The 12,500-nt window shown below is 43.4% G+C and overlaps 1 protein-coding gene and 1 non-coding gene across 3 annotated transcripts in view; one reads left to right on the top strand and one right to left on the bottom strand.

The window, feature by feature from the left end:
* pwn (calcium-binding EGF-like domain-containing protein pawn) overlaps window positions 1-12,500 on the bottom strand; it is an 86,217-nt gene that overhangs the window by 7,917 nt on the left and 65,800 nt on the right. The window contains exons 5-12 of one of the 2 annotated variants that reach the window (XM_076208432.1): window positions 11,887-12,023; window positions 10,369-10,496; window positions 9,261-9,516; window positions 5,358-5,466; window positions 3,562-3,669; window positions 3,202-3,327; window positions 2,333-2,543; window positions 1,101-1,472 (exon numbers count right to left, since the gene is read on the bottom strand). In XM_076208432.1, coding sequence (XP_076064547.1) covers window positions 1,101-1,472; window positions 2,333-2,543; window positions 3,202-3,327; window positions 3,562-3,669; window positions 5,358-5,466; window positions 9,261-9,516; window positions 10,369-10,496; window positions 11,887-12,023 — 1,447 coding nt within the window. The remainder of the gene's footprint in view (window positions 1-1,100; window positions 1,473-2,332; window positions 2,544-3,201; window positions 3,328-3,561; window positions 3,670-5,357; window positions 5,467-9,260; window positions 9,517-10,368; window positions 10,497-11,886; window positions 12,024-12,500) is intronic. The other variant, XM_076208443.1, reaches the window with a different exon arrangement.
* Window positions 7,083-7,175, top strand: TRNAY-GUA (transfer RNA tyrosine (anticodon GUA)). The gene is made up of 2 exons: window positions 7,083-7,119; window positions 7,140-7,175. It is a non-coding gene; the product is annotated as a tRNA-Tyr (tRNA).

The raw sequence follows: 12,500 nt of genomic DNA, 5'->3' as shown, positions 1-12,500 counted from the left end.
GAATGTCTGTTGAGCAGGGAAAGGGAAGGGCAAAAGATAAGTGTAAATGGATGATAAATTGACGCGTTCCGAAGGGATTTCTCATCATCTTTTCTAATTACTCGTGAGTGGACAAGGAGGAAGGATCGCCATGTAAATGAAGCTGTGGGGGTAAACCAGCTTTAGCTGTCGGGTTCTGCTATGGAGGGACTGTGTCTTACTGTATTGCTTCTGACCCAGGTAGTGGACAGAGGGCAGGAGTGGTCCTTCGTCCATAAGAAATTAAAATAAATTGGAAACAAAGGGGTGTTGGATGGATGGAGGGTAGATGGATGCATTTGCTGGCTACCTCTCTTAAAAGGAGGAAGACACCTTTTCATATGTAAACATATATGATAAGACATTACTATTCATTACATTCAAGGTTAGTTTTTTATACTTTGTCCCGTGACCTAAATGTCACACCTTTCTTGGCCCAAACGTCTTAAGGTTGTGGCCCAAGGCGTAAACGTCCTATTTTTTTCCTCCTACGAACCTGAGGTTCTAAAAGATCCCTATTCATCTCAATTTTGTCTCTTCTGCCTTTGGATCCAAGCAGCAGGCATGAAAACTTTTCACAAATTAGTTCATTCTAGTGCTCTACTACTGGGATGGATCTTCGCTAGGTTGCGAAAAAGGCTCAGGGTACAGAAAATAGCCCGGATTGGTTAGATCATATTATTGGTTACAATAGCAAAAAGTAACACACAGAGGTGGGTCGGACAGACTGAGAAGTGCGATTCAAAGACTTCATCACAAGATCAGGTCACAAAAGGTCAGAAGGAATATCTGGTAACACTATGTACATTTGAAGTCACCGAGGAAAGTCGTAAGTCGTAAAAAAAAAATTCAATCAAGAATATACAGAAAAGGGAATAGAGAGTCAAGGCCGCTACAGGTCACTAAAGGTCAAAGGCGCCAGGTCAGATTAGGTCAGTACAAGGTTGCGTCAGGCTACGTGTAAGGCGACTGGATGGTTGGCCATCGCAAGCTTAATGGATCCGGACCATCTATCGACCTTGGTCTGGACAATGCTAAAAGGATATTCTTTCTGTTTCGTGTCCGGATGCGACACTACTAACATGAGTCCGCAGGGTAGCCATCTGTCGTAACGTCATCGAAGGAGCAGAGGCGGTGAGCCACGAGCCGTCGACACCGCTGAAGGAGCCACTGGATAACCAGGCACCGCCGGGACGCCCTCTGCCTCGAAGGCGGACACTTTTGGCTGCCGTCTCCGCTCCTCCCCTCAGGAGGCGGCTCAGCCGGGAGAGTATTCCGTTCTTCCCTAGCGTCCCCCTCACCGAGTTCGAGAGGGCCCGGGAGACGCGGGTATATACAGCGGCTGGGTTGGAACCCCCGGGGACAGAGGAGAACCCCGGGGGAGGCATCAGATGCTCGTAGCTGGTGGCTGCGAAAGCTCCGTCATAACCAGCGCCAGACGAGGTGCCTGGAGGCTGCCGGGAACAAGACGGGAAATGAAGAAGAGTCGGTGAGAGGGAGGAGTAGAAGGCAGGGTGTGAGCGAAAGGAAAAGTCGCGTACATCGCAGCATTACTTAGGACAGACGAGGTAGCATCCTGCTAAAGGGAAATTAAGGGAAAGATAAAAGGTTGTAGAGGAATTCGTTGAGGCCAATACGTAGGAAGTACCACTCCGATACTTCGAGAGTTCTGTAATACCTTAACACACTTCGGAAGGACATAATTGGCCCCAGCTTCCGCACGTGCCTGCATCTCTTTCCGGAGAAGTTTGAGGGTCTGCAAGGTCAAGGTAGGTCAGCGGCGTGACGTTGCGGCAGTTCAGGTCACACCACGTCAGGTCAGGTCAAAAAGTCACGTGGGAGGAATGACTTTTAGTTATGCAGTCAATGTTTATAGATCACAGAAGTTAAAAAAAATGTGCAATAGTATATATTAGAGTAAGGACGCATGTATATGTGTGCAGTTAGTAAAAGTATCTGCCCCCTTTTATACTGGTACAATATGACACGTGCATGAAGAAAAATGTAACACTAAATTTACTCTAGTCATTAATAAACCTGCCTTTGCAAAGTATTTGAAGTTGCCATTTACTTTCTTCGGTATTTACTGTAATAATATTGAATCGATGTTCTGTTTATAAGAAATATTGATCAAATCGTTTCATCATGGCCGTACTTTCACATACACAGGAAGGAGGGGGCAGGTACTATTTTGTCTGAATGTATACGTTTTGTTATATACCAACTGTGTTCCATATGCCTTTCTGTTTAAAGAAAACGTGCGGCCGCGACTTGATATCCCACCCATCTACCTCCCATTCCCAGTAGTACTCACTGCGTAGATATTGTGAGGACTGACGGCTTCGGCTACGTTCGCCCAACGAAGTCTCTCTTCCAGAGCTGCTCCGTACTGAGCAGCTGCTGCAGCGGCTGCAGCTGCGCTCTTGCTCGCCGCCATATTGAGTGGGAATCCTCCGTAGGTCGCTGCTCCTGCGGAACCCCGAGCAAGCACCTCCGCCTTGCGGTCTTGCGCCTTCCAACGACGACTGTGAGCAAGATTTTTTTTTTAATTATTATTATTAGTGTGCAAATTACCATTTTTATAAACATACACGCACGCACGCACGCACACATACACACACACACACACACACACACACACACACTCACGCTCACACACACACACACACACACACACACACACACACACACACACACACACACACACACACACACACACACACACACACACACACACACACACACACACACATATATATATATATATATATATATATTAGGTGAATTGGTGCTGGTATAGTATGTGGCCTACTCTATTTGAATGTGTCCTACCTCAGGAAAATTTTGAAACTAGGTTAGGTTAGATTAGGTTAGGTACATAACCTAACCTAACCTAACCAATACTAACTTAACTTAACCTAACCTACCCTACCCTAACCTAACCTAACCTAACCTACCCTAACTTAACCTAACCTAATTGAACCTAATCTAACCTAATCTAACCTAATCTAACCTAACTTAACCTAACCTAACCTAACCTAATTGGAAAGGTAGGCCACATAACACCACCAAAGAAAAAAATCGTAGGCTACATCCGAAAGGTAGGCCACATACTATACCGACACCGGTGAATGAACCTTTTGTTACTTCAATGCAACTTCTTGTTATTTCGATGTTGCTTACCTCCACATGCAGAGGAAGACCAAGGTGAGGATGATGATGACGACAGCGGCCACGCTGGCACCCACAGCAACACCCAACACCTCCCCGTCGATCTGGCACTGGGCGCCGTAGTAGGCACCCTGGCACCTGCGAGGGAACAAGGTGCCAGTGAAGGAAACTCCATCAATTAAACCCCTTTGAGTACGTTGACGTACTTCCCAGATTTTGTTCAAATTTGTCATGACACGAGTGACGCAGCAAAGGAATTTGGTTAAAGATATAACACACAGGGTGATGGATCTTTATAATTTGATAAAAAAGTTTTATGCCACGCGTTACAATATTGGTATTCGAACTACGAATGTTCAGTTTGGTGCTTACTTGCACACTTTGCGCCCATCGCGGATGGAACAAACTCCCCGGTTGGTGCAATAGTCGGAGGCGCAAGAGTCGCATCGACGTCCCGCCTTGTCCACGTCGTCAGCAAACCTGAAACATAAAAAACGGGTTTCAGTCGAGATTAGCAAAATAAATAATTCCTTATACATTTTATATTTTTATTGGTTTACTTATCTATTTGTTTTTGTATTTACTTTTCTATTTAATAATTTATTCATTTATTTTATTATTTATCTATTTTTCATCTACTTGTTCATTTATTCATTCACTTGTTTATCTATCTTGTTTATTCATTCACTCATTCATTCGTGTATTTATAAATTTATCTAATATATGTATATATATATATATATATATATATATATATGTATATATCTATTCATTCATTCATATGTTTGTTTATTTACTTATTGTAATATATAATGCAACACGGTTATTTGCAGATAAGAGCCAGGGCAGGGTAAGAGGGTCAGTCTGACTCTGGGGCGCATGTGTCGACTGATAGTCCCCATTAAGCTCAATGTCCCCCTCCTCCCTACCCCTGTCTTCTTCCCTGAATAAAATCGTCTTGCACTGCAGAGAGCAAGTGTCATAACGGCGCCTCGCCTCGTCTATGTCATCAGTTGAACTTGACATAGAAAATTGAAAGCAGTTAAGGTCACTGACTCATTGGATACAGATTTTTTCTTTCTTTCTTTTTGTTTTTGTAACATCAGACGATTTTATTCAGCCTATGAGAATGAGCGAAGAAAGTTTAGCAAAAGAGATGTGGAAGTCTGAGGTGGATGAAGCGAACTTGAGGGGACGACCGCGGATGAGATGGATGGATGGGATGAAAGGGGCTTTGGGCAAGAGGAGAGTGTCTGTTGAACAAGGGAGAAGGCAGGTGGTGATGGGGGTGAGTGGAGAATGGTTGTGTATGGATGATATTTTGACGCAGCCTGAAGGGATTTCTCCCCCGTTTTCTCTATTTTCCGCATGAGGAGGGGGAGGGGGTGGCTATCGCCGTGTAAGTGAAACGGCCCTGCTGTGGATGTGCTGTGTCTTGCTGCATTGCTTCTGACCCGGGCAGTGGGCAGGAGACAGGGATGACCCTTCATCCACGAGAAGCTAAGATAAGAGGGAAACAGGGGTGGGTGGATTTGACTGGAATGGGTGGAAGTGGGTGCGTGCCTTTGATTTGGCTACCCCCCCATATAAGGGGGAAGAAGCATTTGGTATATAGATAGATAGATGAGGGATGGAGTCGGGGTGGAGCCTCGCCATCAGTACGAAAGGAGTAAAGAGTAAGACTGGCGGGAAATTTAATTTTCCGATAATCCTCCACTTGCACAAAGCAAGTGTAGCTTACGTGCCAGACCTCTACACAAGAATCGACTGACTACTTGGCGAGAGCCAGAAAGAGATGAAAATGAAACAGATCAAGTAGGTTACGAGGCCTTCGAAGATGGTAGTGGGAGGGTGGGGAGGGGAGTGCTTCATCTGAATAGAATACTCACCGCGGATTAGAAGGGGAGTTCTTCACCTGAACAGAATTAATTGCCTTGAAAGATAATACTCACCAAGGACTATCTTCTTAACTTGTCTATGAATCTTTCAGCACAGTAACACCTTCCCAACTGAATAAAATAATTTAGAATTGACCAAAATAAAGTCTGTTCAGGGGGTCACAGTCGCAAAAGGGGTTTATGTGTTAAGTACAATGTTTGTTTAACTACCAAGTCCAGCAAGACTGTTCCCGGTTTCCTGCACTCCTCAGTTGCAGGTTGAGTACTCACTTGTCCGTGTAGCCGGGCAGGCAAGTGCACGCGTAGGCACCGAAGGTGTTAACGCAGGTTGCGCTCTCGTGGCAGTCGTGAAGCAACTCATCTGCACACTCGTTCACGTCTGCAAGAGGAGTTTAGTTTAGTTTAGTTAAGGTTTATTCAACAAAATAAAATACAATTTATACATACATATATACAAATTTTTTACAAAATTGCTTGTTGAAATGGGAGAGCGTGAAGCAAAGCTTATGGGGAATTGCTCTCCCAAGAGTTTGGAGTAGAACTCGATGTCCGAGAGCGACCTCACATAGAATAAAGATATTTGTGGACTTGAGAAAAGAAGTTCGTCGACGCTTTGCTTGTATCTCTGGGCATAAATAGTGATTAAGAGACAGACAAATAAGAAAGCATCCTGCAATAGTATTTGTAATAGGAGAAACCAAGAGTATATGTTTGTTTTCTTCGACTTTGTGACCAGACCCCAAGACTGCTCACAGGAAAGTGTTGTAGAACTTGTTTCCTCAATTGTACATCCTGAAGACTCAGCGATAGTCTACAGGTGGGAGAAAGCGTTTGGAGTGGGACTTGATACTTAAGATGAATTCTGTAAAAAACACGGCTATTTCTAACACCGGGAACTTAAATAACATTACCCAAGTAGTAGGTGGAGTCGCAAGGAGTAGTTCTTACCAAGGATGACAGTGTATAGATGTGGATGAAATGTATACCTAGGACCCAAATGACGCCATGATGTCCCACTAGTCACATTACAACAAGCCCACCATGATCACCTGTGTCTGTCGACTACAGAACCCACTTCCTCCGCTTCTAACAATTCTTCTCAGCCAAACAGGAGATTAATATTAAGAAAAAGCTTACATGAACTTGAACTTAAGGAAGACATATGACGTCAGTCAGAACGAAATATGTAACAATGGAGGTCAGAGCTTAAGACAAGTTTTTGTGGGAACAAGTTTAATTCCGTCACTACGGCAACGCCACGACAGTTGAACAAAGCCGTCCTGCATTACCCAGAATAGAATACTTAAAGTGTGTCACTTCAATGAAGAAGGAACTCCATCAATATTAGTTGTTATGTTCTTGTGGTGTTGCCACGCGATTTAATTCACCTAAGACTACGCAGTGAAACCTTTAAACCAATCTTAATCAAACCCTCCACTATCTTTTTTAGACATGCGTTTATTCTGGTCGTCGTCATGCAATACGAATCAGCCGAAGAAATGATCAGCGTAGTGAAAGGATTAATGAATATTTATACCTTACAGCAGTGTGTGTGAGACGCATTTTTTTTTCTTTTCTTTTTTTTACCACGGTTAGGGGATGGGAGGGTGGTAGTTAGTGGTTATCTGTGAATGATATTTTTACGCAGCCCGAAGGGATTTCTCCCCATTTTCTCTTTATCTGCATGAGGGGATGGAGAGGGGGGGGGGTGTCGCCGATTAAATGAAGCAGCCTTGCTGTGGACGTATTCTGTCTTACTGCATTGCTTCTGACCCAAGGCAGTGGGTAAGATGCAGGGACGACTCGTCATCCAGGAGGAGCCAAGAAAAAAGGGAGGGAGGGAGTGGTGGTGAATGGGAGTGGAGTATGTGGGGATGAAATGGGTGGGAGTGGAGTTGTACCTTTTGACCTTTGCTACCTCCCTTGTGTAAGTGTGGGGGGGGGGGATGGGAGACCTTGGTATATGTATGTATATACGAGCCTTTACAAGACGTGCCTTCGATAGCTCAGTTGGTAGAGCGGTGGACTGTAGTGGTTAAGAACTTGTCAGACATCCATAGGTCACTGGTTCGAATCCGGTTCGAAGGATAGTTTTGTAACCAAGAAAACCAAACCACATTTTTTTTTCCAGTGCCATGCACCATAGCAATTTTTCTGCAATAAGGTGATAAGCAAACGTATGTAGTTTATCTTATTTTTATTCTTTCTCTTATGTCGATTCTGAAACCCTTGTGTATGATCAAAATCTGCATTGAGGAATCTCTCACACTGACACATCTCCCGCTCTCCTCGCTTATCAGCAGTAATGATAGTGTTATCGTCGTTTTGTACATTCGAATCATAAGTACTGTACTATGCCACGTAACATGTGTTACAATTCACAATTAATTTTACATGACTACTACAACTCATTGTTCGTGATGCTCCGTTATTTTCTTACTTGATGTTGTTTCATCTATTACATAAGAAATGACCGATGTTGTCGTCATTTTGAAATAAAGTCATGATATGCATGATATCAAAGTATGTGAAGTTATGATGTATGTACACAATACATCATGTCAAAATGTACATCAAAATATGTGACTTTTCAATGTGACGTAATTTTCTTCAGGGTAGAAAGATGATGGAGAAATGGCAAAGAAATATGTGGTTGTCTGTCACGATTGCAAAATACTAATTATGTAAACCGATGTCCGAATTGGATTTCAATACCTTCATTATTGAACGTATGCAGAATATATTATTTTCCCAAGTTCTGTTCCCCTGAACCAAGCCTATATAACAAGAAGTAAATTCATTTGACACTGATATAAAGCGTCATGACGTCAAGCGGCGACATGACGTCAAGCGACGACGTGCATGACAATATTAGTAGTTTTACAGAGCTGAGACCTCAACATCACCCTGTCTCTTGCAATTTTCTTTGTTCACATTGACGTCATCCTTAATATTCAAAAGAGCTTCAGATGTTTCGAGTTTGAGCGTGCTCATGTTTATATAAAGTTGTTTGTGGAGGGAGATGCACGAGCGTAGCGATTTATTTACTCGTTAGAAACAGTTGTTGCGTTGGGTTGGGAAACCCGCAGTCCTACAGCAGCCAGCAACGGTCCTTGGGTTCTCTCATTGATTTTGTTAGGAAGGGAGTTACGGCCTATTCTGAATAACTCCTGTATTGGCCACTACTTTACCTTTTTATTCTGTCTGACATCAGGCTATATTGTTCATCTCCGTGATACCCCGTCAGTAACGACGAAACACATCCCAATAGTAGAGAAGTAGCCGGGGATTTTAGTGTCAGACGGAGACGAACGGGTCTCTCCCTCCAAACCTATCAAAGCCTCTGCAGTTTTCAAAAAGTGCCTTCACAATCTCTAGATCCTCTGCAAGCCCCTGAGGTTCTTCTGCGGGGACTTACAGCCCGTACTCTTTTTCAAGATTCCTTCGGCCCTTTCGAAAGCCTCGCTGCTCTTTCCGGGGCCCTGCGTTCTCTTCCAAGGGATCCGTGACATTTTCTAAAGATCCTTGCAGCCCTTTGGATGACCACAATGGCCCCTTCAAAGGTCCCTCCTGGCCCTTTCTACGCTCCTCCACTATCTTTTCCAGAGCCTTGCCGAGAACCGTTGTGGTCTTTTCACTGACTCCTCGCTGCTATCTCAAGTACACTCCAGTGGTCTTGAGGGCTCCCAAAAACGCCTTCGAGGACACTCCATGTCTCCGTAGATGATTCCCAAACCTTTGCCAGGTTCTCTCGAGACACCTTCGAGGACCCTCCGTTGCCCATTAGAGGAACCCAATGGCCAATGCCGGGTCCCTCTGTGGCCTTTTTGAGACTTTTATGATGACCAATAGGTTACACCAGCGTTCCCAATCGCTTTCATGATTTACGAAATTTTGTTATGACCTCCAACCCCCGGTTTTAGAAGATTTTGGAAACACCGTGATGATATTCCAAACACCCATAATGTTCCCAAAACTTCCAGTGTCTCCTTAAATCATTCATTATTACCACCACCACCCCCACACTACCACACAAAAAAGAAAGAAAAAACACAAAAATAATTGAGGTCCCTAAAAACCTCTGGAAACCCTTCCCCCAAAATAGGACATCATAAGCTCCCTCTTCTCCATCCTACGAGACTCCTTGAAACCTCACCTCAACCCCAGACTTACCCTCAACTTCTGGCACAGGGTTCAGGGGTCCGTCGGCCCAGAGGGCGGAGCCACCGATGTTGTTGTCGTGTTGTCGGATAACGGAAATCATCTGACGTTGGATGGCGCGACGAATGTTCTTCGTCTGCGTGGCGGGCGTGGAAGCCAGACGCAGGGTGGCGTTGACGATGACCTTGCCTCCCAAAGAGTAGAACTGGGTCACCCGTGTCCCGAGGTACACACTCGTCAGCGAAGTCTGTGACATGGCTTTGTCGATCTGGGGAGTGGCGTGGCGATTAGTCAGGGATTATTTTGGTTGTAATATAGAAAATATCAATGAATATATGTATGTGCTTGTCTGCCTATCAGGAATTATCTGTTATCTCTATTGATCTATCTGTTTGTTTCTATCTATTCAATTATCTATTCAATTATCTGTTATCTCTATTGATCTATCTACATATCTGTTTGTTTCTGTCTATTCAACATGTTTATGTGTAAATGTGTGAGGTATATGAGAGTGGGGTTATGTAGTATGTGTGCATTGTGTAATCGTAAATTACAAATATATCCGTGACTTGATTAAGCTCAAATGTTCCCCTGGGTCTGGTTATCGTGATATAGCAAAAATGGGATTGGGTGAGATTAGATGCAGTGATGGAAATGGAATCTGCTTGCGAAGGTTTGCACTAAGGTTGAATCAAAGATTTTTCTCAGATATAATAAAAGTTACCATGCGTGCAGATAGTGAACATACAAAAATGAATAAATAGATAAATAGATAGATGAATAAATATATGAATAAAAAAAGATAAATGAATAGATAACTAAATATATAAAAAATAAATAAATAAATAAATGAAAATTAATAAATAAGTAAATAGATTAATGAATAGATAAATAGATAAATTATTTATAATAAGCTAATATAGAATAGAATAATATAAAGTAACACATAATAAAACAGAATAAAGTTAATGAAATTTGAAAAAAAAAAAAAATGTCTACGCCCTACCCTAGCGCTACCCTCCATTTCCATCACTGATTAATTATGTGGGGATGAGGCAAAAATAGATAGACTGAATGGGGCAAATTGAAGCAGGAACAAGGAATGACGAGTACCACTTACAGCATGTTGAGCCTCCCACTCGAGTGATTTGAACTCCTCTGACGCCGGGTCCCCGTAGTTGCCGCTCCAGGAGATTCTCTGGTCGCCTACTCGATCCACCTTGAGGGACATCCTCAGCAACAGCATTTCTGTTGATGGGGAAGGGGATGAGTCACTAACACTTTAAACATGGCAGCTGCAGGAGGAAGTAGTGCCTCGTTTTAGAATTGAGGCGTTGCTCAGGCTCTATGGACCTGACTGGTCTGAACTGGTGTTCTTTTGAGATCTGTTACCCACTAAATGATTCAATACTCATAGTAGAAACACTCAAAATGGTAGATCACTTCTGCAAGGTGCATGAAGTAGGATTTCTTATTATCAGAAGTCCAGTGTACCATATATAGCTTTTGCATTGAACAAGCTGCCGTAAATTGAGAAATCATGGATCACTCGTGGCTGTAATGTTTTAGGGTGCATGTTTTACGTAGGTTTTAATCTTGGTCATCTTTCTATGTTTTCATGTGAATTTTTTTTAGCTTCGTTTACCAAAAGTATATATGTTCTCAATATATGTAAAGAAATAATTTATGATTATCATTGTTATGGGTCTGGTCAAAAAGAGTGATAGATAGGATTGAGAGCTTGGACACTGACGAAACTACGGATGATTTCGGTACAATGGGAAAGAAAAGAATGTTAGAGATGAGAGGAAAAGGGTAAAGACTGGAATAAAGAGAATGGAAGAACTAACAGGATGATAATTGTTGCCTCGAATTTCAATCACTAAATGGAAGTCCACAGCCCTACACCTGCTGGCAACGCGTGCCCACCCTCCCACAGATATCTCTGCGAAGAAACTTCGAGCTTTTGTCTGTGTTGCATTAATGTGGGTCTGTTTCTGTGTCACTGACTTGCAGTAGTAGGAAGAAGGGAGAAATCATGGGTTATCAGTTCTCTTATGAAAAGGTAGAAGTATAATTCGAGCTGATTGAGACAAAGATTTTGGAGCCAGACCGGAAGTGGAGGTGAGGTAGTTGCAGGAACCCGTCATTGGTTCCGGAACGGTTAGAAAACAAAAGGAAAGAAAATTATGGGTGAGAAAAGAAGAAATGATTAATTGGAATATCATTAGAAGAATTAACAGGAAGAAGCAAAAGTGAGGGAGAATGTGGTAGGGAAGGAGTGGGTGACAGAGGAAAGGAAGGAGTGAAAGTTGAATTGGGGTTGGAGGAAGTAATTGAGAGTAAAGGGGGTGATGGGAGAGCAAAGGGAGGTCGAGAGAGGAGGGGGAAACGGGTGAGGAGGGATTGACGAGGGGTGGCTGGAGATGACGGAGTTACAGGGGTTATAATGAAAGGATTAGATACAGCAGGGAGGAAAGGGATAAAGAGACGAAAAAAGAACGAAAGGACGTCAACGTCCGGACAGAGGGAAAGTAACGAATGACAACAGGGAGTAACAGATAAGAAGGGAGAAATGGTGCACAGAGGGCCATTGGGCTCGCGGGGAATCTTAGAAGACGCGGCCGGGAGTGCTTACTCTTGCAGGGCGTCCGCGGGCGACTGCGAGCTGTCCCCGGACGGCAGTAGCAGCTCGAGACGCCTCCTTCGTTCCGGCAGACTTCCAGCAGAGCCTCCTGGCACGTGGAGTCGTCACCCACGATGCACGTGTCGATCCTGTCAGGGAAGGAGTAAAAGGGTAAGCTAATATCAACTAAGGCCCGCATTGACGCTTTTGAGACACTCAAGGCTTTTGTTCTACTTAACACGAGACAACTTTTTTTTATCATCACTTTAGAGCAGTGGTTTCCAACCGGTGTGCCGCGGCACCAAAGAGTGCCGTGAGATCAACTGAGAATGCCGCCAATATTCAGGACAAAAATTATTTTCGTATTGCCGACTCTCTCTGTCATCCATTTTTGTTCATTAAAGTGGCATCAGTGTAAAGGTGAGTATTTTCATATTATCCAGGGACAAAATTTTGTTACACTGATGTTGAATCAACAAAATGCTGACAAACTAGAATTTAAATTTTCTAGTAAGGGTGGCGGGGACTTCTGAAAGGCTTGGCAAAGGGTGCCTCAAGCCAGAAAAGGTTGGGAACCATTGCTTTAGAGGAACCAAAAACAAAATAGAAATGAAAAATCTTGGGAG

The sequence above is a fragment of the Oratosquilla oratoria genome, chromosome 2, assembly GCF_046742065.1.
Source record: "Oratosquilla oratoria isolate Oo_2021 chromosome 2, ASM4674206v1, whole genome shotgun sequence".
NCBI classification, from domain to species: domain Eukaryota; kingdom Metazoa; phylum Arthropoda; class Malacostraca; order Stomatopoda; family Squillidae; genus Oratosquilla; species Oratosquilla oratoria.
The sequence above is the reverse complement of the archived record's forward strand: the minus strand, read 5'-3'. Positions and strand labels throughout refer to the sequence as shown.